General features: G+C 48.3%; 1 protein-coding gene across 2 annotated transcripts in view; it reads left to right on the top strand.

Moving 5' to 3' along the window:
- Positions 1 to 374: 374 nt before the first annotated feature.
- MLLT1 (MLLT1 super elongation complex subunit) overlaps positions 375 to 26935 on the top strand; it is a 59894-nt gene continuing 33333 nt past the window's right edge. Inside the window, exons 1-3 of one of the 2 annotated variants that reach the window (XM_081287584.1) lie at positions 375 to 585; positions 9502 to 9682; positions 17473 to 17555. In XM_081287584.1, coding sequence (XP_081143710.1) covers positions 574 to 585; positions 9502 to 9682; positions 17473 to 17555 — 276 coding nt within the window. In that variant the 5' untranslated portion in view covers positions 375 to 573. The remainder of the gene's footprint in view (positions 586 to 9501; positions 9683 to 17472; positions 17556 to 26935) is intronic. The other variant, XM_081287583.1, reaches the window with a different exon arrangement.

Here is a 26935-nt window from a genome sequence, read left to right as displayed (position 1 = left end):
AGAACCCATTCCATCACACAGTAGCTATTCGCAGCCGCACGACAAAGGCCCCCGGGGTTCACTCCCCAGAGGCCCAAGCTGCAACCCGGGGGGCGCGGGAGAGACGCTCCCGCCCGGCTGCCTGGCCGCTTTGCGCAGGCGCGACGCGCCCGTCCCGCCCCCGCCCCCCTCCACGTGCGGCGCACACCTCGCGCTCCCCTCGGCAGCGTTCGCCTCGCGCCTCCCTCCCTCCCTCCTCCCGCCCCTCTGGTCCCGGCCTCCCATTGGCTGAGGGCTTCGTCCCTCCGACCGCAGCCCGGCAGGCCCCCACCAGGCCGGAAGTCCCGCCGTACTAGCGGCGGTCGGTCCCGTGGATTGGCCCAGGTGGCTGTCCGTCGGGGCGGCGGGCCCGAGTCGGCGGCGGGGGCCCGCGGTCGATGAGCGGCCCGGGCTGGCGGTGGTTTCCGGTTCCGCGGGGCTGGCGGGCGGGCGGGCGGCCCGGAGCGGCGGCGCCTGACAGACAATGAGTGCGGCGGGGCGGCGTTGAGCGGCGGCGAGCGACGCGGGGCCCGGGGGCGGGGCGGGGCGCCAGCCATGGACAATCAGGTGAGGAGCGGCCGCACCGCCCGGGCGCAGCCCGCCCGGACCCCTCCCTCCTTCCCTCCGCCCGCCCGGCCCTCCTCGGTCCCGGCCTCCCCGCGCGCCCCGCGCCCGCGCGCCCCGCTTTGTGCGCGCCCGCCGCTGCCCGGGCCTTTATGTGGGGCGGGCGCGCCCCTCCCCCACCGCGCCCCCCGCCCGGCCCCGGCGGCCCAGAAGCCCCCCCCCCGGGGGCCCCGGCCGGGCCCGGCCTGGCCCCGCGCCGCCTGGGACGCCCCTCGGAACTCTAGTGCGACCCAGAGTCTCGGGATGCTCCAGGAGCCCCAGCCTGGCCCGGGACCCTTCGTGCTGCCCCTCCGAACCCCGCGGACTCTGGGGACCCCGTTCGGCCCAGCGTCCTCACAGACGGCTCCGGGGACCTCGTGTCGGCGCAGGAGCCCCCTCGGGCCTCTTTGGGGACTCTCCCCATATTTTGCCCGACCCTTTTCTCATTTCGGGTCCGGGACCAGCCCATGTCTCCTTTTCTCTCGGGACTCAGTAGCCTCAGACTCCCTGACCCGCTCCCTGCAACCTGCTGCCTGTTCTCCCTTCAGCCTTAACTCAGATTTGGGTGTCCCCAGAACTGCCCGCACCCCTCCTTCCCTCCTAGGCCACGGTCCCTGCCCTCCCCTCTCATCCACTGCTACCTTTTCTGAGTATCCCTTTCCCCTTGCACCCTCGCCTGACCCCCTCGTCTTCCCGCGACCCCAGCCTTCCGTCTTTTGCCACAAGAACTCAGGCCTGTTTAGAGTGTCCCTTCTCTTTGGTCTTACTTTGACCCCCCCATGCCGCCTTGGCCCCCATCTGGTTTTAGGCTATGCTCATTCTCCCTGGGACCCCCGGGCCTGAAGAACCGTTTCTTGCCTTCAGTCCTACTTCTCTTAGACCAGGGCCAGAGCAGTTTCTTCTCGGACCTGACTACCTACCACCCCAACCCTTCAGACCATTGCTCTTGCCCCGCGATTTTCAATTGTGCTTCCCACATTTAATCCCTGTCCAGCTCTCTTGCCTCAATCTGGCTCCTCTCCCCGCCACTGGCCTGGCTTCTCAGTCCCAGTCTCCCCAGAACCCTACATTCCTTACATTCTTACATTCAGGGTCTCCCACTCTACCCAAGCCCCCTGACCTGCTAACTTTTTAGCCACTACCCTTTCCCCCTCTCCACCTCATTTTTGTCTCTTCCCCCCACATCTGAGAGCCTCTGTCCAAACCCCAGGTGGATTCCCCATGCTCCCCAAACTCCTGGTGGCAGCTCCCCCTTCCATCTGGAAACCATCCTTCCTGCTGCCCATCCTCTTGGTTCCTGTAAACCTGAGGCCTTTCTGATCCCCAGTGTCCCCCCTTACCCAGCACTGTATCTCTTCTTCATCATCTGAGTTCCTTCTGTTCTCAAACCCAGTGTCACTCCTGCTCCCAACCCGGGATCACTTCTTCATTCTCTGCTGCTGCCCTGGCTTTCAGGGGCGCAGAGCCAGGAAAGGCATTGTGGGGCTGTGGGGGTGGCAGCTGAAATCTCTGCCTTTAGCAAGGGCAGGTTGGGGCGTCCCTGGCTGCTGGCGCCACAGAGGCGGCTCTGTCTGGTGAGGCGCTGTGTGGCTGTGTGGTGTTGGGGACTGTGAGCAAGGGATCTTCCCCCTGCCAGTCCTGATGCCTGTGGCATAGGATCATTGAGGCAGGTGGCATCTCAATGATATCCTGGCACCCACTCACTGTGGCTTACCTTCTAACTTTGGTGTTACTCTATCAGGAGGTGAGGAGAGGGCATGGCACCTGGCTGGTGGATTTGCAGTGTGGTGTCAGATGATTTCCTTTGGAGACATAGAGCCTGCTGCCTGTAATTCTTAGTGAATTAACCAAATGGAATGTCCCTTCAATGTCTGTTGTCGATGAATCTCACCCTTGGGATGTCTCTTGGCACCACAAAAGGCATAGAGTATGGCCTCTGTCCCTACTCCTTAGTCCAGGTCTTAGGCCATTCCCCTTTTGATGGGTTGGATCCTAGATGTCTGGTGGCTGTCATGTAAGTGGGACTGTGGAAAGAGGTGATAATTCTTGCTTTGTGACAAGAAGATATAGGTCCCACTCAGGTGGTACAGGCCTTCAAGAGCTGGTACTGTCCAGGATGCCAGTCACTAGCACCTGTAGCTATTTTAAATTTAACCTGTAGCTATGTAGCTTAAAAAACTCAGTCCCTCAGTCACCCCAGTCACCCTTTTGAGTGCTCAGTAACTACAACTGAGTTGCCAGCTGCTTTGTGTGGCTGCCTAGAGAGAACATTTCCATCAGTGTAGAAAGTTCTATGGGCAGCACTGGTCTTGATGGTTGCAGAAGTATTTGTAAGTGAAACCAGCCCCTGAGGGAAGGATGAGGGTCTGAAGTCTAGTTGGCCTTTCCCACCATGCTTTCATGCAGATTTTAGAGAGCTCTATCCCTATCTCTTGATGACAGTAAGACCCCTGGGGAGGCTGGAGAATGGTGTCACTGACCAAGTAGGTGAGTGTGAATCTGTGGAGTCTTGCCTGTCCCCATGCCTCAGACCTGTAGTGCCTCACTATAGTGGGAAACAGTGCTCCCTAGCTTCTGGAGGCTTTGATTCTTTCCTGACCTGACCTTCCCATAGGCCTTTCAGATTCAGCTAAGAAGGGGATTTCCCGTTCTGCTCTGTTGTCCCAACTTCTCATTGGCATCTTTTCCCCATGGGCAGGAAAAGATCTTTCTGGTTCTCTTTGCCCTAACCTGCACCCACATGTATGACTCTTCTGCTCTTTCCGCTCCACACCTGCCCTGGTGCTGTCGTGGCATTTGTATTTTCTTTGTAGAGGTATGAGTGAAATCTTTGCTCAGCTTACTTAGGGGTCTGGTCTGGGAGAAGTGGGTTTATCTCTGAGGCTGGGGTGTGATGTGGAATGGAGACTGAGTGGATGCTGAAAACATTGGGGAAGGATAGAGGAGTGGGTCAATGGGGACCAGGGAGATGGGAAGTAGTGTCAGCAGCCATTTGGTCTCTTGTTCAAAAGGACCAAGGAGCCTCTCCTTCACAGAGCCAGCCCTTCACAGTGGCCTTGCTTCTGAGGTGGTGACAGCCCAGTCACATCAGAAGATGGAATTGCTGCTTGCTGATTCTTTGCATGTGGGGGCTTCGAAGTGTGAATTGGAGAGTGACTGCCTTATGATGACACTCTTCCCAGAGGGAGGTTTGTTTTTGATGTTGGTGCCACAAGCAGCTCCCTAGCCAGCCATTGTGCAGGTGTAGAAATGCAGACCTAAGAAGGTCCTCAGATGGATCAAGGTCCTCGTACCTCTGCTCTTATCCCCAAACCGCTTCTAGAAAAACTCAGGATTACCCAGAGTATTAACTGCAGAGTGACTGGTTTGCCTTCTACTCCCAGTCCTAAAGGTTGGAAAGTCTCCTTGCCAAGTTTTATTCTCAAGTTGTTACATTGTAAAATACTTGAGGGCAGGCACCAGTGTCTTTTTCCCTTTGTGTCTAACACAAGGTTTCACTCTCTTTGCCAAGTGTTGGTTAAATCAGAGCAGCCAGGAATCAGTCTGTTTGCAACCAGGCCTTCCTACTCTGGCAACAGATGCCTTGATTGGGATTTTACACATTCAGAAAATATCACCCAAGACTGTTCCCCTTGTTCCTAGGAGACACCTGGTGCTGTGTCTGCACATCATTGTGCACCTTGTACTTTAATGTCTGGTCCCTGACAGGTGCAGTTCTGTCTTACCAGGAACCTGAACACTGAGTATTGTGGGTGTATTTGCATATCCATGTGGTTTGTACACCTGAGTGTTTAGAGAGGAATTCATCAAACCCCTTCATATTCCTTTGTCATTAACCTTTTGCCCTGGGTCAGAGGAACCAGGGTAGATAGAGCCAGAAAAGGACTGGAGGTGCTGGCTACTGGCCATTGGTACAGTGATTGGCTTTGTCCCCACCTTCTGGGCAGGCATTCCTCACTTATGAGGATTGTCGCAGGGGACAATCCATTGTTTCCCCTTCTTGTATTTTAATTCAGTGGCTACCCTGAGAGCCCCCAGCTGGACCTGGAGGGAGAAGGTTCTGCAAAGTGTGACTTATTTGGTCTTGTTTTACCATTCTCTGGAATTGCCCAAGCTCCATTACCTGGCCCCATCAGCATGTGTATTTGGAGCACTCGGCCAGCACCTCTGCACAACCAGTTGGTATTGAAGAGGGATAAGACTTAGCACTGTCTCCTGGGAGGGGAGCATATTGGTGCACCTGGAATTAGGTGCAGTTGTCAAATTCTGGGTGTACTTATACCAGATTCTCAGAGGAAGGGGCATTTGTTGGAAAGAATTCCCACCAGAAAATTAGAGGAAACCTTATACACTCACTGCCAAAGACCTGCCTTCTGGGTCCCAGACACAGGACAGGGCCCAGGAGAAGCTGGCTGACTGACCAAATCAGAAGAAAGGACCTAGAATCTGGAGCTGTCAGAAAAGGTTCTTCCTCTTTGCCAGGGGTTGGGGGTGGGGGCTTTTCAGTGCACACCTGGGAAGAGCTGTTCTCTTTAGTGGAAGGAGGCCTTGGAAGTGGCCCTCTAGGATCTGTGTGCCTGGTTTGCTGGATTTAGGATTCTGGCCCTTTGGTTCTAAGTGCCCTCTGCCAGCTGGCCTGGATGGAGGGAAGTGTCCCAGTTGAGGCTTCCTGCCCAAGCTTAACTGTCCCCAGATGGCCCCCGAGCCCTTGGGCCACCCTGTCCACTGGCTGTCTTCTGGGTGATTTTCCAGGAGTAAAATGGTTAACACTTTCCAGGGCAGACCTGGAAGTTTCCCTTTGTTCTGGGCTTTTGTTGGGGAGTGGGCATCGAGGTGAGTCCCAAATATGCAGGAAGTGGCAATCACAGGTTGAGCCCCTTGGGGTTGCCCTCCATTCTGAGAGTTCCAAAAGTGGGCTCCAGGTAGCAGGTTGTCCTGATGCCTGTGGGGGACACAGATGTTGAGACATCTGTGTGGGATACTGGGGGTGGGGGGTGGGGACAGCTGCTGGCAGGTGAGGTTCCCTCATTCCAGGAGAGTCTGGAGCTTAACCTGAGCAGCTGGCCTCTCTGCCAGGCCACCCTCCTTGAGAACCAGCTGGTTGGTTTGCTTCAAATCTTTGGTTCTGATGGCCATGGAGGGAGTCCAGGTGGAGTAGAGGAAGGAGGGGATGTTAACAGTTGACTCTGGAATTGGCTTAACTGTGGTAATAAATTATCATGACTTGACCCATCAGGATAGTTGGCCAGGGCTCAGCTTGCTGGCTCCAGTGAATGTGGCTCTAATGTTTTACTGAATCAATGCTTCCTTTTTTTAAAACAGTGGAACAGAATCTGTGTTATCCCACTCTCTTTATTTCTTAGCAGATTCCAGCATTCAGGGGAGTGTGCAGGAGGTTGGGCCAGGGAGCCTTGAATCTGTCCACCAAGTCTCTGACATGCCCTTAACCAAGGGTGTTCAGTCTGCAGTTGGCGCCAGCCCCTGGGGCATAGATGTCGCTGGGTGGTGCTTTGGGCACTGCCAGCCGGCTGCGAAGATTACCCATCACTGCCTCAGAACCTTCCTGTTTACTTTGGCCACTGCAGCGCAGTTTTGGCGCCTACACTCTCCCCCTCTCTGATGAAGCTGTGGTCCATTCTTTCACAATAGCTGCTCTGCTGCTGGCATGCCCTGGGTGGGAACTTCATGTCATCAAAAATGCTGGGAAGCCAGCCGAGGGCTGAGTAGCTGGATTGGTGCATAACTGATTCCGAGGTGACTGTCATCACGCAGGAGTGAACTCGAGGGAAGCAGAATTCATTCCCCATATAGCGTTGTTGTCATTTTCACCTGTGACCTTCACAGCCATTCTCAGAGTGGAAGCAGGTTGGGTAGAGAGGCAGAGGTCAGTGGGTGTGAGGTGTACACGGTGATTACAGCCCACTAGGGGTCATGCAGATGCTGCTTGGGTTGAACATTCTCATACTTAGCACTATTCACATAGATGCTTGTGGTTGGTTTGAGTGTACTTATCTCTCTACTTAGTCACGGGCCCTCTGTGTGTGTCCCAGGAGTACTGAATCTCTTCACCCTGGGTTCTTGCCGGTTTCCCTTTTCAGGTTCTGTTTTCCTCTTTCTGGCCTCTCTGGTTGCCTCCTAGCAGGCTGCCGTGGCCCTTGTTTGCTTCTTTCCCTTTCCTTCCTGTAGCCCTGGCCATACACAGATCACCGGAGGATTTTACTCAGATACCGTTCCCCATATCCATCATCCATTTATATAGTCCATTATCATCCCTGTTGTGTCCAATCTGGACTCCACTCTGTCCCAGCCCCTCCCTCCAGTGTCCTAAGTGAGTTACTGCTCTCTTTCTGGAAGCCCCAAAGGGACCATCACCCTGAGCCAGGGGAACTCCTTCTGCCCCATTTCTTTTTTTAAAAATTAATTAATTTTTTAAATTGACAAAAAATTGCCCTGTTTCTTACACCAGGCTGCCCAGTGCCTGGAGCCACAAGTCTCTTGCCAGCTCTACACACACTGGAGCCACCCGTCCTTATCTGCCTCTTGGCCCTTCCTTCTTGGATGGTGCTCCTCAGAACTGTTGGATGTAGAAGGTCCTCTGGCTAAATTAATCCAGTGTTGTTGATGCACTGTGTACTATGCTTCCAGGATAGAGGCGACAAGGATGAACAAGATGTCCCTCTTGTCAGAGACTTCTCAGGGGCATGAGGGGGACAGCAGGAAACAACCCTGAAAGAATTGGCCACAGACTTCATTGATGATTGGTTCTGGCACAGTGATCAAAGGGGCCCTGGAGGAAATAGTCTTTGAGTTGGGACTTAAGGGATGAGTAGAATTTTGACCAGAAGAGAAATGAGCTTAAGGTATTCCAGGCTGTGGGGTGGAAGAAATGCACACAGATGGGTGGGTATTCCTGGAGTGTTTGGGGCTGGCCAGCCCTGTGATGGAGCTGGAACACAGAGTGTGCATTTCATTTCCTGTGTTTTCTCAGTCCTGGGATTCTTTAAGACACACCACTGACTACTGTAACAGCTTACATGTGTGTGCCCAGGAATGCGCATGTGTGAACATGCATACAGAGTGGGAGGCCCTCAAAACCTGAAATTTACACATCTGGACTGCCTTGGATTCTGACTTCAAAAATAATATTAAAGTGTGAAAAAGATGAGCACTTTTTAGACATTTGGAAGGGAACAGGTGGAAGGCAGGAGGAGTGCCCGGAGCTTGCACTCCATTCTGATGGGGTTGGCAAACTGTGGGATGAGGGCAGAGGGGAGGAGACCAGCTGGGTGAGGGCAGGCTCACTCAGCCAGTGGTGAGGTCTGAACAGAGGCAGGTGCCTCGGATTGCACACAGTCACTTAGAAAGAAGGTGAAAGGTGATATGGGAGTTCTGGAGTCCAGGGCAGGGGAGGGTGGCTCCATCTGGGAGGCTGGTAGAGCCCAGTGAGTGGGAGTGTCACACAGGCAGCTTGGGACTCGCCCTTCATGTCTCTCCTGCTTATCTTGGTACTTACAAACAAGTGTCCACTTGGCCTCTGCTTCATTCTGTAACATTCTTGTATTTGATACTAGGTGTCAGGGTTGTGTCTGGGGAGGTTTTTGCAAACTAGAGTGGATATTTACAGTACGTTCCACTGGTAATCAGCCTAGACATTAAGAGTGCTTTCAAGGATTGTGGCTTTGTGTTCAGTGGAGGGGGACTGGCCTCATCTGCCTTGTAGTTCAGGAAACAATGCCAGACACGTGAACGGCAGGGAGCTCCGCTGCCAGCAGCCAGTCCACCTGGGTCCTTTCAGCAGGTGGCTGTACACTTGCTTCCTCCTGCCTATTGGGAACTGTCCTTGGTTCTTTTGAAACCAAAAAAACCGTGTTTAGGGATGACTTAGGGGAGCAAGAAAGGCCCCTGCCCTCATATAGAAGTGCATGAAAATGAAAGTGTGCGTGCTGTGCCCTGGCCAGGGAGGCAGGATAGCAGAGTAGTCAAGGGAGTGGCCCTTGGCTACAAAGACCCAGCCTCAAATCTGAGGCTGCTCCTTACCTTGCAAGTGCCACTTAGCAGCTTACTGTCAGAGTCTCAGTTTCCTCATCCACAGAATTGCAGTCTGGGTTGCACATCTGTATTCAGTGATATCTCACTTGGGAGGAGCTGATGGTAGGGGAGAGCAGGTGGACAGCAATCAGCAAGATGGTTTCTGATGGTTTCTTGAGAAGAATGAAATAGGTAGCAGGGCATGGTGGCACACTCCTGTAATCTTAGCTCAGGAGGCTGAGGCAGGAGGATCGCAAGTTCGAGACCAGCCTTAGCAACTTAGTGAGGCCCTGGCTCAAAAATAAAAAGGGCTGGGAATGTGTCTGTGTCTCTGTGGTGAAGCACCTCTGGATTAAATCCTCAGCACTCCCCCCCCCCCCCCCCCGTCCCCAATAAGTGATGTAGAATGTCAAAGTGCTATTGGCTTGGGCCATTAGGGAAGCTTCCCTGCAGAAGTGACAGCTGAGCCTTGAGTGATGAAAAGGAGCTAGGGTAGTAAGTCTAGAAGAAGAGCTCCTGCAGGTGCCAGGGCCTAGAGGCAGGAGTCAACTGGGCTGACAGGAAGACCAGAGACAAGGCTGTGCAGGTGGAGCAGAGGACGTGAAAGCAGGTGAAGGACACACAGGCCCTGTGCCACTTGCTGAGGAGCCAGAACTTGTGGGGCCCTCAGTTCAGTGCTGGTGCCCTGGAAGCACTGAAGCATTCATGTTCCTCTCCCTAGCTTGGAAACCTGTCTCTCTGCTTGGAGGCTTTTACTGAGTGTGCCTGTGGGTGAGGGGGCAGGACATATCTGAATAGTGCCTTGCTTTGAGCTTTGTACTGACCTGTTCCAATCTCTCTCCCTGCCCCCAGTGCACCGTTCAGGTCAAGTTAGAGCTGGGGCACCGTGCCCAACTGCGCAAGAAGCCCACCACGGAGGGGTTCACCCACGACTGGATGGTGTTTGTTCGTGGCCCAGAGCAATGTGAAATCCAGCACTTCGTAGAGAAGGTGATCTTCCGGCTGCACGACAGCTTCCCCAAGCCCAAACGTGGTGAGTAGCCCCAGCCTTGAGTTAGGAATGCTAACCTACCCAGCGTTCCTTCTCCAAAGGCTGTCCCTGCCTCCTGGAATTTGGGACCCACATGCCCATGTATTGTGTCAAGATGGAAGGAAAGTGTTCTGTAGCAAGTGCTGGGGGTGGGGAGCTGCCCAGCCAGGCTGATGTTGAGGTAGTCCTCAGCCTCCTCCTCCACACAGTGCACCAGACTCTTCTCCAACTGTCGAGTCAGTCACAGGGGAATGGAAAGAAAGTGGTGACTGTTGTTATCATTTAGATGGCAGCCAGGTGGTGAGTAATCAGGACATTGCTCACTGGGCCTGAGTTGGATTAGGGTGCCATTCTAAGAGTTCATAGTATGTGGAGTAGAAAAAAGAAAAGGAGTTCCTGTCATCCTATCTTGACTCCCCTACCCAGTCCCACATAGGCTGCTGCTTGTTAAACATGAGTGCCCCTTTTGTGTACCCCACCCATGTCTCCACCTGTGACAATGTGGCCCTGGCCTTTCTATAGGACATGGTCTGAAGGAACAGAATTGGGAATTAACCCTCTTTATGATCAGAGATGGCTTTCTTGGAAAGGACCCTGGGCAAGGCTTTGGTGGGAAATCTGGGGACAAGGTTGGTCTCTTCTGAGTGTTTTGGGGGGCTAGAGCTGGTTTTCTCATCATCGAGTTCCCAGTGTGAGGCTCAAGGCCTGGCACATTATGGGGGGTACAATACTTTTTTCCCTCCAGTGCTGGGGATGGATCTAGGGCCTTGTGCATGCTAGGCAAGTGCTCTCCCACTGAGCCACACCCCAGCTCCCAATAAATATTCGTTGAACAGGTGTGTTCAAGGGGAACTGCTGTACTGGGGGGTGGGGAGCTGCTGCAGGGCCACCCCTGACCCCTCCACCTGCAGTGCAGGCCTTCCAGGGCCACAGGAGTGGTTTAGAAAGCTTGTCTGTAAGAGGCTAGCTGTTGAGCAGGGAGTGAAATGCCACAGAAGTAGAAACTGCACTTTGAAAGGACATGCAGTTGACATCGCTAACAGCAGCATTTCTTTTTCTTATAGTTTCTTCAGTATTCAGCCACTCCTTTCCCTCCTCATTTTTGCTTTGTCTTCACCTTCTCCCTTTTTTCTTTATTCCTAGCCTTTTAGAAGATGGCAGATAGGATTACTGACAACAGCAAATACTCAGCACTTTTTTTTTTTTTAATATTGATTTATCTTTGTCCCTTATTTTTTTTTTTTTAAGAGAGAGTGAAAGAGGAAAGAGAGAGAGAGAGAATTTTTAATATTTATTTTTTAGTTCTCGGTGGACACAACATCTTTGTTGGTATGTGGTGCTGAGGATCGAACCCGGGCTGCACACATGCCAGGCAAGCGCGCTACCGCTTGAGCCACATCCCCAGCCCCACTCAGCACTTTTTAATAAAAAGAATATGAGCCATGGGCTGGGGCTGGGGCTCAGTGGTAGAGCGCTTGCCTAGCATGTGCAAAGCCCTGGGTTCGATCCTCAGCATCACATAAAAAATAAACAAGTAAAATAAAGGCATTCTGTCCATCTACAGCTACAAAAAAAAAAAAAAATGAGCCATTTGCATAGCACTTCCTGCTGGGCTGTCCATAGACAGGGTCCAGGCTTCTTCTCACCATGTTGTGCTTTTATAGATGGTGACAGAGTCTTAAAGGGCCAGGTCAGCTGCTCATGCTTTAAAGTGGGTGGGAGGAGGTTAGCAAACTGCCCTTGGTCCGCAACCAGCCACTGCTGGTTTAATTACTGGCATGGCCAGACATTTGTCCAGGTGTTACCTGTGATGCTGGTAGAGCATAAGCTGAAGCTGCCTCCCTTTCTCTCCTCTGGCAGTATCCACTGCATTCTCCTTCTCCCTCTCCCTTGTCTGTCCTCTCCCCTTCTTCCTGTGCTTGGAGCATGGGGACCAACCCAGGATGATGGTTTGCGTCTGCTTGGAAGCTATTTTCTCTTCAGTTCCCACCATGCATGCCCAAGCAGTTCCTAGAAGTCATGTAGTAATGATTTGCATTCATCGTGCTTTTACTCCATGCCTGGTGTCATACCTTGTGTTCCTGGTGACAGACCTGCAGCCTGGGGCCTCTCAGGATTCCTGGGAGGAAGACGTGGAAAAGGATGCAACAGAGCAGGCCAGGCACCTGCCTGAGTGCACATTCTCAGGTCCTTGAAAGATGAAGTGGTTGGTGAAGCTCATTCCCCTACAGTGTCAGTTTGTGGCTACCTTTCTATTAGTGGCTGAGACCTGTTTGTTGCAGTCTGTCTGGGTGTCTAGTACAGGGCAGCTGCTTCAAATGTATCTCAAGAGAACTGCTGAGGTCATCAAGTCTATCAAAGACAAATACCCAGTTCACTCTGTTGCACTGAGAGAAATTGTGTCAGAGTATATCTTTCCAGTTTTCAATGAAAAGTAGATCAACTCTTAAGAGTGGGGGGTGAATACCTCTGGAATGGTATTTCATATATTTAAAAAGTATCTTTCACATCAAATACACATTCATTATAACAATTGAATAGGGCAGAAATGGTCGAGGTAGAGAGTGGTAGATTCCCATCTCCTCCCCCAATCTTACCACCCTACCGGCAATCTTTCTAACCTTTTCCAGAGTGTGTGCTTTTTTTTTTTTTTTTTTTAAAGGAGAGAGAGATTTTTTAGGTGTAGATGGACACAACACAATGCCTTTATTCTTATGTGGTCCTGAGGATCGAACCTTGGTCCCGCCCGTGTTCTACCGCTAAGCCACCCAGCCCCTAGAGTGTGTTCTTAACACCAGCTGATTTGCTAACTATTTCTTGATTTGTTTTTCAAATGTAAATGATGTTTATTGATTTACCAGCATAAAAGATTAGAACTTGGGCTGGGGATGTGGCTCAAGAGGTAGCGCGCTTGCCTGGCATGCGTGCGGCCCGGGTTCGATCCTCAGCACCACATACCAACAAAGATGTTGTGTCCGCCGAGAACTAAAAAATAAATATTAAAAATTCTCTCTCTCTCTCTCTCTCTCTCTCTCTCTCCTCTCTCACTCTCTCACTCTCTTAAAAAAAAAAAAAAAAAAAGAAAGATTGGAACTTATCCCAAAATACCTCTATTTCTTCACCATCCTTTCTACATTGTTTATAGTTAAATGATTTGCTTTTCATTCTTTTTATGGCTTTTTTTTTTTTGTTTTTCACGCTGGGAATGGAACCCAGGGCCTTGCCCATGCTCAGGATGTGCTTTTCCACTCCTTTTCCCAGCAGCTTCTTTGTGACTTTGCATGATGAGGTGAGAGCCTGGCCGTGCTTACCTTTGGGTTCTTTCACAGATGGAACCCGTGGTCCTTTTGGGACATCCTCTCCCTGCTGAGTCTGAATTGTAGTCTCTTTCCCCAACACATCTACATAGCCTCATGTTGCTGAGCTTGTTCATTTTTCTCCTTAGCACCATCTTAACATATTTATTTATCTCCTCCCTTACCTGCAAGTAGAAGTTCTGTCTATTTTGTTTGTTTCTCTGTCCCTGGTGCTTGCAAGGATGCTGTGGTCCCGCACCAAGTACTTATTGAATGAATGAGTAAATGAAAAGGACCTGATCAGGGGCCCTGCCTCTTCTTGAGCTTCCTTCACCCTTCTGTTGAGGGTAGCTCTTGACATGGTTAAGTTTGTTGAACTGAAACTCAGATCATCATTCCCTGATGGGAGAGTGTCTCTGAAAAATGAAGCAGCACATGGTGAGATGTCAGGGTTTCTTTCCCTCTCACTGTGTCCCTAAGTTCTAACTCTAAAGCCCTCAAGGTCAGAATCAGTTCTTTTCAGCATTTTGGGTTAAACTTGGGGCTATGATTTTTTGAGTAACTGTTTGCAGCTGCTTTTTGTTTTGTGTCTTTAGCACATCTTCCTTTTCTCCTGTCTTGACCGTGTCACTTGTCTTTGTCTGGTGGAGTGTTGTTTTGGTCTTTTTCTTTACTCTGAGCATTCTGTGTGCTTCCCTTTGCCTTCCGCCTCTAATCAGATTGGCTTCTCTCTGGCTCTCACGCTGGCCCTTTTCTTCACTGTGCTCCTTGGGGGGATTTGATTTGTTCCTCTTTGTTTTGGTTATTTTCTCCTTTTACTAGTACAGTTTCTCAAGTGCTGTCCCAAGAGGCTCATTACTTAAGAAGTTCCCTAGGAAAGCTATGTGGGAAGGGACTTCTTTGAGTCCTTCTCCTCTTACAGCAGAGTGATGGTGGGGTTGGGTGTCACATGCTGGATGAGAATTACTAGAATTATATGGTTTAGAACTCTGAAAGCGTCCTTCATCCCTCTGAAGAGTCTGAGGCTGTGGGTCTGGGTACTGCTGCTGTGTCCTGTTTTTCTTTCCAGAAGCATTTAGGATGTTTCATGTGACATGTTTCTGGGATTTTTGTTACTGTTGTTCAGTGTATTATGACATTTTGGTGTCTTTATTTTAGCTCTGGAAAGTTATCTACACCTGGGACAGTTTCCTTCCATCTGTGTATTTCTTCTTTTTTCTTCTTTTTGGATGCTCATCATTTAACTTCCCTGGGCTTAAATCTTTCATCTGTAAAATGAGAAAAATTGCATCTTCTTGTAAGATCATTGTGAGCAGTAAGTGAGCTGAGGTGAGCACTGCATAGTTGATGCTTAGAAATGGCAGCCGCTGTCAGCGGGATCATTTAATCTGCTGAATCATTTCTTCATGTCTCACTTTTTTAACAAAATATGTCTTTTTGCTCTGCTTCTTTCCTTTAATTTCTATTCATCCAATTGAATTGAAAAACAGTAATATCGTCTTTTTTTTTTTTTTTTTTTTTTAGTTATAGATGGACACAGTATCTTTATTTACTTTTATATGGTGCTGAGGATGGAACCCAGTGCCCCACACATGCTAGGCAAGTGCTCTACCACTGAGCTACAACCCCTGTAATATCTTCTTAAGAGCCCATTCCTATTTTTTAATTTGCCCCTTTGAATGTATCTTGTTTTTAAGGTGGGCAAGATGGCATGTGTCTGTCACATCAGCCACTTGGGAGACTGAGTCAGGGGATTGCTTGAGCTGAACTCAAGAGTTTGGGGGACACTGTGGCCCCCTCCAAACTAAAAAATAAAAAAAAAGTATAGATCTTTCTGGCTGCCCACACAGGAATGGTGTAGAAGTAAACTTAGGGCTAGGCGGCTAGTGAGGTGCTAGGAAGTATTTCTTGTTGAGAGGTGTAGCATGTGGGCTAGGGGCTGCATTCTTGGGCAGTTTATAAGTTTGAAGGCCTGTTTGATAGCGGTTGGTGACAGGTGAGCCTTGGAAGAGGAGCCAGTTTCCTTCAGATCCTTGGGTGAATGTTGGGCAACCTGGGTCCCTGACTGTGGGGCACTGGAGAGGTGCAGATTTAGGGATGCATCAGAAGTCTGTGTGGGTGAGCTATATCTGAGTTCCCTGTCCAACATCTCCAGCAACCTGTCCAAGGAGCCAAAAGAGACAGGCTGAAATGGAGATTTGGTTGTAAGCCATCTGGGACAATTCTCCCCAGGCTGAAGATTCTCCCTACTGATCCAGATTGTCCAGCAGGCAGGACTGCTCCTGCCTTACCCAGTTTGAAAGTGACAACAAGGGGCCGGAGGTATTCTTGTGGCTTCTGTTGTCCTCTAAGTCCCTGACACTGTCAGACCATGAGCAGTGGACTGGAGGAATGGAGGAGTGAGCCAGGTGTAGTTACTGCAGTTGGTAGCAGCAGTGGTTTACCTGCAGAGCCTGGTGTCAGTGAAGTGGCTAGAGTGCCTGGCAGAGGTGGTTGCTATAGACTTTAGTAGGTCACTGCATGGAGGTGAGTGTTAGGACAATTGTAGGGACAGGGCAGGCAGCTGGAGGGGAAGCATCGGCAGCCAGGGGATTGGAGAGTGATGGCATTGGTGTGGAGCTGGGCCCTGAGGGAACCAGGGGCTGCATCAGGGGGACAGTGGAGGTGGGTAAGAAGGAGCCTTGGTATCACTGACCCCTGTGCCAGTTTTTGCAGCTCCAGGTTTCAGGAGCCACAGGCTCCTCTAGTTTGCCTTTCCCTCCCAGTTTGCAGACTGGGTTCCATGCGAGGCTGGCTGTTTAGCCCTACCTTCAAGGGTCCCTAGTCACTCCAGGCTTGCCCTCCCTGCTTGCCAAGTTTGTTTCTATATATACATACAAGGTTGATATTTGAGAGCCTTTTCTCTTTTTTTGAAAGAAAAGTCTTTTTTTCCCCCTCTTATATTGAGAATTGAACCCAGGGGAGCTCTACCCCGAGCTTTATTTTCAGCCCTTTTTATTTATTTTGAGACAAGTTCTTGCTCAGTTGCTCACATTGCCTTTAACTTGTGATCCTCCTGCCTCAGTCTCTCTAGTACCTGAAATTGTAGGTGTGCACCACCACACCCAGCTAATTAAGGTTCAAATGTCATGTTTCATTATGTTTCACTGTTTTCTAGCAAATTCTGGGGCCCACTAAAGAATTAACTTACTTATGCAGATATGTGCACATAAAAGTTTTTTTTTTTTTTTTTTTAACAATTGATATTCTAAAATGAAGTATGCCAAACAGAGAAAGGTAAACACTATGTGATATCACTTATATGTGGCATCTACAGTAGTCCAACTCAGAGAAGCCGATTGGGGTGGTGGCCCAGGGCTAGGGACAGGGTATAGGGTGGTGGTGGTCAACTAAAGCAATCTTTAGTAGAATCTGATTGTTGTTGGTACTGTATTGTGTGCTTAACATTGCTCAGAGAGTAGGTCTTCATTAAATATTCTTAGGAAGAGAAAAACAATCAAAGGGCAGGAGGAAGCTCTGGGAGGTGAAGGAATGCCTCTGGCCTTGGTAATGATGGTGGCTTTATAGACTTACCCCAAACTCACTGAGATATATCATTCAGTATGCAAACTTCACATATCTTTCCAACCTCAGGGAAGTGGTTAAAAAACCTCACAAGCAATTGCAGGATTCTTCCTTTCTCCCAGGAATGGTAGCCTCTGGAGAGGGAGGGATGGAGAATAAGGGATTTGATCTTTATGTCCTGATTTTAGTTAAAAGCAGGGGAATAGTATATTCATGGTATTTGCATAATGTCTGTAGAAATGTGGAAACATGGATGGGTTTTTAAAAAATTTTTTAAATTTACCATGTTTTTAAGATTTTATTTATTTTAAACATGAATGGTTTACTTTGAATGAAATTATAGGCATATATAATTTTATATATATTTTACTGTTTGTTTCTTCCCTTTTTTAAAAAAAAATTTTGGGTTAATTAGGCGGGCTGTTCAAATGGCTTGGACTGTTCTCATTTGGTGCTAATGTAGAACCCAGGAGCAGAACCCTCTGAGATCCTTCCTGCATATCCTGTGTGCCTGTCCCTGGCACAGAGCGAGTGTGTGCACATGGTGTAGCCAGTGATGAGGAGGTCAGGACTGTCGGGTGCTCCTCACTGAGGAGGCTGAGGCTCCAGGTCTTTCATACCTGAGTCAATTGAACTTGTGCAGCCTTCTCTGGCAGGAGGAAGTGCCTAGAAGACAGAGTCTTGTGCCCCTTCCTACTCTGTCTGCTGGATGTTCCAGGGGTCCATTCACCTTTCTCCTGTCCAGCTCTGCCCCCTTTTATTTCCCAGGCACCTTTTGGCATGCAATTTTCCTGACTTCCCTGGGGGAGCACGCCCTCCTGAAACGCTGCCTTCAGAAGGAGGGAGGACAGCAGAGTGGGGGAGCTGCTACTGCTGCTTGTTGGGCCTTTGGAAGAGCAGGAGGCTGATGGATGGTTTTCCCTTTCTTTTTAGTGTGCAAGGAGCCCCCCTACAAAGTGGAGGAGTCGGGGTACGCTGGCTTCATCATGCCCATCGAGGTGTACTTCAAAAACAAGGTAGGATCTTCCAGAGCAATGAGCAGGATGTGCATCCCATTAGAGACCCCTAGGCAGAGGATACCACAGGCAGCTCACAGGGAGGAGACAGAAGTAGCTTGTGCAGATAATATGCATTGCAGGGACTGCCAGTGAGCATGTGCTGGTGTGGAGTTCTGCAGTTTTCCTGGGGCCCCAGATGGCCTCCTTGGAAGTTGAGTAAGCATGACATGTCCTGATGGGCGGGTTCTGTGAGGGTCCTGGAGGGTCATTCACTGGGCCATATGTGGTGAGAGAGAGCTGGAAGTAGTCTCGATGTCACAGCAGCGACTAGGTGGGGTAGTTATATGCCTCTTCTGAGTAGGACCTTGATGACCCTCAGGGGAAGGAGTTCTTAATACTGTTCATGAATGAAATAAGTTACAAGTGTAATAGGTATAGAGAGGACTTACATGTGTCATCAATGTCAGCAAGGGTAATATGGACGGGAGGATTCCAGGAGATTTTTTCCCCCAGTATATTTTAAAATTATTTTTAAGTTGACATAAATGTGCTTTTATTTGTGGGGTACAATGTTATAATTTGAGACATGTTTACAATGTATAGTGATTAAATAGGAAAATTAGCATTTTCTTCTCCTTGTATGTTATTTCTGTGTGTTGGGAACCTTCAAGCTCTTCTAGTTGTTTTTCAGTGTGTAATAAACCATAGACTACCATCTCTACGCTATGCTATGCAATATGAGGGCTTTTATTTTCCCAGTCTGTAGTTTCTAAACTTTTTTTTTGCTCTGTAATTGAAAAAAGAGGCTGCCCTGCAGCCTGCTTTTGATGCTCACAGGTGCCACCAAGGGGCCAGTGGTGGCATTTCCTGGCTCAGGCCATTCTGGCAAATTGCAACTAGACTGTCTTTCAAGGAGTAGGTCTCTGGCTGTTGGGTACCGCCCACTTTGCTGTAAAGAGTTCCTTTGTTTATACCCACTGGGAAGCAGGAGTCAGGAATCACACTGTTTTACAGACTACCTGGTCTTAGGGCGCTCTCAGGTGACACTTAGGTGTGCCACCCCACTGGAGCCCAGTGGCAGGTGTGACTCAGCCAGGTTTCAGGTGCAAGGCCTCCTGAAATCTGAAAGGCTGTTCACAGACACCTGGTTCGTTCTGTGACATTTGTGGGATGGAGACCACAGAAGCTGGTGACTAGACCTCATGGCAGCAGAGCTGAGCCAGTCTGCAGGTAGACTCCTTAGGTCCCAGGGGCGAGTCCCCTGGCAGACCTGCACCCAGCTTCTCAAGACCCCTCAGTGAATGTGTGGAGGAGGAGCAACCCCATTAGCCACTTTTGGGGTAGTTGAAGGCCGGAGTCCTTCTGCTGAGTGCTCTTATCTTGGCATTCTTCAGGGTGTGGCAGGGGACAGAATCTCTGGGACTGGTCAAAACTCCCCTGGTTTGACTAAGAGTACCTTTGAGGTCAGAAGCAGTTGGAGTCCCATGAGTCTGTGGGCTTTTGTGTTTCTGACACTTATGGTCCCTGGCACCTTGACCTTCCTCTCCCTACCGAGGGCTGAACATGTAGCCAGTTAGGGCTGCTAAGGTGGACGCTGATTCCTGGAGCCCTTTCACGGCCCAGGGGACCCTGTGTCCTGAGAATGTCATCTCTGCTAGGCTGGAAAACCCTGGCCAAGCCGTCTCTTCTAGAGCAAGACACTCAGTGCTAGCACAGAGGCCCCTGCTGGAATCCTCTTGGCCCTTGGTGTGGCCTCTATAGTTTACTGTAGGCCTGTTGCTGTGCCTGGGCTGCTGATCTCTGTGGGAGGGAGAACGTATGTGGTATCTGTGTGGTACCAACCGAAGGAAGGTAGACAGGTCTTAGTTGCCTCATGGGCCCAGCGTCCCCAGATTCTTGATGAGCCAATCAGAGCCCTTTGTAGCAGAGAGGAGTGCTTCACACTTGTGACCCAGAAAGCTGCAGTCTCCTTTACCTCCCTACTCCTGGCAGGAGTCTGCTGTTTTCCTTCTCATATGGCTGCCCACCAGGAACTGGTCAAGGTTCGTGCTTGCCACAGGACATAGTCAGTTTGGTGTTCTCATTTCTGAGGTTGCCATCTGCTGAGGATGGAGGCCCCAGAAGACTTGGCCTGGTGTCCTCTGCTCTTCAGCACATGCAGTAGTGGGGACAGTGGAAGGAAGTCCACCTCACTGGGGGAGAGCACTTCAGCACCTCGATGCTTGGTACTTGGGAGGAGGCCACTCCTGCCCCTTTTCTTTTCTTTGTTTTGGTCCATGTTCCAGAGCTTCCTTGGAGTTGAGTTGTCATCCCACATTCATGGACATCTTGTTCAGCCTTGCGTCTGCAGGTGGGTGGGCAACCCACAGAGGAAAAATTGTATTCCCGGCCTTTGGGAGTGGCCTGTGCTATCGCCACTCCTAAAGGCTGGGAATACCATGGAGCAGCATGGAGCAGCTGTATGTGGACTTCCAGGACCTCCCTCCCGCAGACTGGGAGTGGGCTTGGAGGCAGGATGGGCAGGTCCTTGGCAGTAGTGTTCATTCAGACCCTGCTTCCCATCCTCACCCTGTGTGGGGAATCTCAGGCCAACTGGCAGCCAGGTCCCCCAGCGTTGGAGCAATGCACACATAGCAGAAACCTGAGGGAGCTCAGGTCACTCACCTGCCTTATCCTGTAGCCCACACCTGAGCAGTGCTTGCCTGGGTCTGATCTCCAGATTTCAGGGCTGTTTTTGTCCTGAGTTCTCTGTGGTTCTATCCCCCTTACTTTCTGCCCCTGATGGGGAAAGGGACTGGGCAGTCCTTTGGACATATGGACATAGGACTGCCCCTACTGGACTCATTATCCTCCTCTGTGCTGGGGATTCAAGAAGACAAGGGGCCCTCTCTGAAGGGGTTGTCTGGATTCCTGACTGCTCTTTTAAGATCCTCAGGCCTTATTTCAGGTGTGTCTTATGTGCTTGAATGGGTGGTACAGGACTCCATGTTCTTCTGCAGCACCCATTGCCTTGTTCTTTGAAAGGCCCTGAGGTGCTTCCCCAACACAGTACCACATCCCAGTTTCCATCTGGAAGGAGCAGGTGTGCTGCTTACTGTTCTGTTGCCTCCAGCAATCCCCAGCAACTGTTGGCTTCAGGTCAAGGTGTTTTTTAAAAATCTGGTTTATCAAGGTATAGTTTACATATAGTAAAATTCTCCTGTTTTAGGTGTAGTGGATTTTTTAGATCTCAGTATATGGTTTCATTTGAACCCCGTTGGAGGAGGGCCAGTTTTTCTGTTTCAATGAAAGAGAAGAGGCTGCATTCCCATGCCAGATGTTGGTCTGAACAACTCCTGCAGAGGCTATGGTGGCTGCGCCTGGGTCCACTGCCTCCTCTTCAGAGAATTGCCATGTGTCTTTCAGCAAGGTCTCAGAACAAGGGCTTACTGCCTGCTCATGCTCTGTTTCCTGCTCATTGGGAATTCTATGTTCTTTTTAGAGGGTCCTGGACTAAGGGAGTCCAGGAGGTGACCCCACCACAGTGCAGGCACGCAGACCCTGATCTCCACTGTGGTGGTGTGTGTGTGTGTGGTGCACCAGCTAGTGCCTCCAGATGAGCCCCCGAGGGAGGGAGCCACCCAGGCCGTGGAAGAGGGAGGAGGAGAGGACCCCCCACCCAAAGCTGTGGAAGAGGGAGCTCTTGGATAAGTCTCTTGGTGAAGGCCACAGGGGTTGGCAGGACTGGACTCAGAGTCAGCTACGAGCAGACACATACCTGTTGCTTAAATAACTGAGACAGAGGTGACCTAGGATGACTGTTGTCAATAAATTTGGGTTTTTACTTAAACTTAGGTGACAGAGACAGTATTATTCTTTGTATTACATTGCCTTTATTACCTAAATGTGGGTCCCTGCTTCTCAAGTTTTGTAAAGATCAGACAGTTGTGAAAAACTATCAGTTGATTGCAAAAACAGCTTATCTAGGTTTGGAGAGCTGTTTGAACCAAGGCTGTGGTGAATGGATGTGTGCTGATTTTTCTGTCTTCAGGGAGCCAGGCTTGCATCTGGTAGTAATCTATTGGTTATTCATCAGCAGCAAGTCAGAAATATTATGATATTTCACTCGAATCTATTATACTCAAATAGCTTTTATTGAAAGCTCGTTAGATATCTTTTACTTGGGTGTCAGCACGTGTCAGATACCTTGCATGAGGCATACCTCTGTATTAGCTATCTTAAATGGGAGCATGTGGATGCATACAGTAGCATACAGATGTAATGAAATGGAAGTCTTACAGTCATTTATTCACTTACAAAATATGTGCCATGTCTTCAAAACTCGGTGTTCTGTGTGTTCCCACACAGTGAATTACACTGGGGATTCACAGATTGTTTCAGGAGGCATAGATTGTGTCTTTGAGTATTTTATGATGTTTATTGTAAACACTCAACAGATAATACAAGTTAGATGTGTGTGAAAATTAAATGTAATCTAAATGAGAATGAAAGAGTAATATAGTAATTGTATATTTGGTGAACTATTAAAATACCCAAAAGGATAAGTTGAATGTAAGGTCAGAAATCAAGGGGAAGGTGACCAAGTTTAGCATGGGGATGGTTGTGTGGCCACCCTGGGTGGGGAGACCAGCTAATGGTGTAGGTTGGAGGCAGGTACACAAGGGTTCAACTTCCAGGAAGTGTTTCTGTCACCACTGGGGCAGGGGACCTCTCTAAACCTCAGTTTCTCTTTCTGTAAGATGGAGATCCTGCCTGTATCAACTTGGAAGACTCAGGTGGGGCAGCAGGTGAAGCCTTAGCCCAGTGGCCATTCCACATGCACTAGCCGGTGTTATTGTGGATGGCCAGGCAGCAGAGTGCCAGGGGAGAAGAGCCTGGGGGCTTTTGAAGGCCTGAGGAGGTGGAGGTCCTAGGGACCAAAAGATGCTATTTGACTTCTCTGGAGGGGTCTATAACCAGAGCAGAAAAGGTTCTTTCTCAGACATCAGCTTGTATGGTGCACGGTGAGCTTTTTGCTTGTGTATTTGCCTTTGAATATGGCTTAGTCTGTAAAGTAAAGGAATTATGCTTTACATGGTGTTGAACACTAGGTTTTAAAGGGGGCTGCATTTTTTTTTTTTTTTTTTTTTGTAACCAATTGGTAGGAGCAACTTATTTGTAAAGAGTTCCCTTTCTCTCAAGGAGGCCTTCATCTGATAGCACAAGTCATGCATGTGTGTCCTAAAGAATTCTTCAAAATTGAGGTGACGTTTGCATGAAGTGCATTCTAACCATTTTAACGCATTCAGTTTAAGGGCATTTACCACCTCTCCTCTAGTTTCAAAAGTTTTTCATCACTTGAGGAGGGTACTCAGGAACTTTCACCCTCCATTTCCCCTTTTCCTCTCCTGGCAACTGCTAATCTGCTTTCTGGTCTATGGATTCGTGGGGTGTGGACATTTCAGGTAAGTGGAATCATGTAACATGGGACCTTTTGCACCTGGTGACTCCTTTCACGCAGCCTGCTTTTGAGGCTTATCCAGGTTGTGGCCTATACCAGGACAGGTTGAGGACTACAAGTTTTTCAGATTTTGGAGTTTTGGGTATTGTGTGTTATTTGTATAGACTTTACCCATAGAGCATCTATAATATGAAAATCCAAAATTCAAAGTGTTTTCACTTTCAAGTTAGGAATGCTCAACCTGTACACCATGGTTTTCCTGGCTGAGTGCACCATAGCCAATTCTCATTATTTGAGAACAAACACTGAGTTGGCAAATACTGCCCCGTTTCGTGTATAAGTTCTTCTAGTCACAACCTTCTATCCACTGATGAATACATAACTTTGTTTCTGTTTTAAAGACACCCTATTTTATATTGTTGATTCATTGATGCTAAACTCATGGCCATCAGCATTGTAAGTCCTGCCTGAGTGAAGCTCATCATTGAACACAAATGTTTTCTCTTCTTGCCTCAGGAACACTGGACAGTGCTGTAGCAGTATGCTTAGAGCTCCTTTTAAACAGCCAAAGTGGGGTGGAGGAGTACAAAAATGTGGAGAATGTGGCACAGTGTTCACAGGGCGAGCTGCAGCAAGTGGACAGCACCACCTCGTCCCATGTCCCTTGGGAATGAGTCCATTGGGCAGTTTGGAGTTTTTACTGTTCTGCATATATTTACAAATAACTATGAAAGCCTTGAGTATTTTGGGTTTACAAATAAACTTTAGTGAGTAGGTGACTTAACAAGTATGGAGTCTATGAATAATGTGAACTGACTATCCTACAACTTGTTTACCCCTTCAACTATAGATAGACACTTGGCCGTTTCTGAGCTGCTGTGAATACAGCTAGCTGCTCTGACAAGTGTGTAGATGCACGTGTCTGAGGACCAGTTCTCCAGTCTTTTGGGAGTGGAACTTCTGGGTCATGTGGTAATTCTGTTTAAAGTTTTGAGGAACTGCCAAAGTCTTCCACAGTGACTGTACATCTTACATTTCCACCAGCAGTGTATGACGCTTCCTTTCTCCCCTGTCCTTAGCAGTGCTTGTTTTCTGTTTCACATGATAGCCATCCTAGTGGCTGTTACGTTCAACATCTTTTCATGTGCTCCTTGGTTATTTGTATATCTTCTTTGGGGAAATATCTGTGTACATCTGCCCATTTTCAAATTGTTCTTTTCTTATTGCATTGTAGAACTTCTTTGTGATTGGCAAATATTTCCCCTCCTTCTGTAGGTTGTCTTCACATTCTTGATAAGGTTGTTTTAAGTACCAAATTAAGTTTTTATGAAGTACCGTTATCTATTTTGTCATTATTGTTGCTTGCACTTTTAGTGTCAAACCTGTGCCTCCAATACCAACTCTGAGGTCATCAAGAATCACTCCTCATGTTCACTTATACTAGTTTTATGGTGTTTGCTTTGTTGTTTGGAGCTGGGGAGCACACCAGGGCCTTGGACACGCTAATCACATGCTCTACCACTGAGCTACATTCCAGCCTCCAGTGTAGTTTTAGTTTTTATCTTAATGTAGTTGGTCTTCCCTAAGTTAACTTGTGTGTGTGTGTGGAGTGAGGTAGGGTCCAGCTTCATTCTTTTATGCAGTTTTTTCCAGATGACCCACACCATTTATTGAAGAGATTATTCTTTTTCCATTGAGTGATCTTAGCATCCTTGTTGAAAATAAAGTGGCCATAGAATTTGGGTTTAAAACCCAAATTAATTAATTCCATAGTATTGGTTTATATGGCTGTCATTATACTAGAACCATACTGTTTTGATTACTGTTGTTTTCTAGGAAGTTTCAAAATTGGAAAAAGTATGAGTTTTTTCCTAACTCTGTCAGATTTTCCTCTCCTGCTTCAGTATGATTTTGTTTATTCTGGGCTCTTTGCTGTTTGTCCTACTCTATTTTCTGTACTCTAGTAGAATGCCTGGGACTGGGACATTTATAACGAAAAGAGGTTTATTTTGGCTTCTGGTTTGGGAGTCTGGGAAATCCAAGAAGGGGCAGCTGCATATGATGAGGGCGTCTTGCTGCTTCACAATGTGGCAGAAGTCAGAAGGATACTAGGGTATGTGTGGAAGAGACAGAACAGGCAGGGTGACCTCATTTTATAAAAGTTTGCTTTTGTAGTAACTAATTCAGTCCCACAAGAGCCAGCATTAACTTGGTCCATGAGAAAAGCTTTACTCCTTGCTGATGACCAGGTCACCTCCTAAATGTTCCATGTCCAACAATATCACGATGGAAGTCAAGTTTCAGCTTGAGCTTTGGGTGGGGGACAAACTACATTCATTCCATAGCATCTTTCCGTATGACTATTTGAGATTTGGCTTTCCCATTTTTGCAAATAATTCCATTGGAATTTTGATAGGGATTGCATTGACTCTGGAGATTGTTACCATCTTAGCAATAAAGTCTTCCAGTTCTGTGAATATTGTATGTCATTCATTTAATTAGGCCTTTAGTTTCTTTTGGCAAGGTTTTGTGTTTTGGAGAGTCTTTTACCTTCTTGGTTAAATTTATTCCTAGGTATTTTTTTCTTTAGAATGCTATGTAAATGGAATTGTCCTGATTTGTTTTTTGTTCACTCGTTGCTGGTGGATAAAAACACCACTGATTTTTTGCATGTTGGCCTTTCACCCTGCATCTTCATTGAATTTGTTTGTTACCTTTAGTAGTCTTTGTCTTTTTAGGACTTTTTGTGATGGAGTCATGCCTCTGTGAGTGGAGCTAGTTTGACCTCTTGCTTTTCAGTGTGGTTGCCTTTTGTTTCTGTTTCTGTTTGATTGTGCTAGTCAGGGCTTCCAGCAGTGTGGAGTGGCTCTGGTAAGAGAAACTTCCTGGTGGGCTTCTGACCTTAGGTGAGAGTCTCTAGTCTTACAGTTAACTGTGATTTCATGTGTGGGGTTTTCCATAAATGCCCTTTATTGGATTAAGGAAGTACCTTCTAAGAGGAGAGAAAAACAACAGCAACACTTTCTTTCTCTACTCACATTTCTGACACCAAACGTATGGGTTTCCCCACAACAAACCTGCTTCTGCCCCTCCTATACCCATCACCCAGGAAGTTACAAGGGTTTTGGGAGCTCTGTGCCAGGACTGGGGGCAGAGACCAAACACATTTCTTTTATGAGACATATTCCTTGTGTACTTTTTTTTTTTTAATCATGAACAGGTGGGGCTGGGGTTGTGGCTCAGTGGTAGAGCGCTGGTCTTGCATGTGTGAGGCACTGGGTTTGATCCTCAGCATCATGTAAAAATATATAAAGGCATTGTGTCCATCTATAATTAAAAAATAAATTTAAAAAAATCATGAACAGGTGTTAAATCCTTTCAAATGCCTTTTCTGCTTCTATTGAGAAAATTGTAGGTATTTTCTTTCATGCTAGTAATGTGCTGTATTATGTCGATTGATTTTTATGTTGAACCGTCCTTGCATTCCTGGGACAGTCCCTTTTTGTTTGATGCACTGTCTTTTTCATGTGCTATTAGGTTGGTTTGCTGGTGTTTCCTTGAGGATTTTTTGTGTCTCTTCATAAGGAATATTGGTCTGTGGTTCTCCTGTGGCATCTTTGTGCTTTGGTATCAGGGTAGTAATGCTGAGCTCATACTGACCTCATACTGACCTCATAGAATGTGTTAGGCAGGGTTCCCTCCTCTTCTCCTTTTGGTAGAGTTGAGTACGTTGATGGTCATTATTCATTTTGTTTTTATTTTTTATTTGGAGCTGGGGATGGAGCTGAGCTCCAACGCAGGCCTCTTTCTTCTTTGAATATTTGGTGGAGTCCACAGGGAAGCCATCTGGTTTTGGACTTTCAGGGAAGTTTTTGATAACTGATTCATTATCTTGTTATAGATCTGTTGGGAATTTCTGCTGCTTCTTGATTCAATTTTGTTAATTCATTTGTAGGAA

Source organism: Spermophilus citellus, assembly GCF_964194105.1.
Source record: "Spermophilus citellus genome assembly, chromosome: 3".
Taxonomy (NCBI): Eukaryota; Metazoa; Chordata; class Mammalia; order Rodentia; family Sciuridae; genus Spermophilus; species Spermophilus citellus.
Note: the sequence above shows the minus strand (reverse complement) of the source record. Positions and strands in the feature narration are given on the sequence as shown.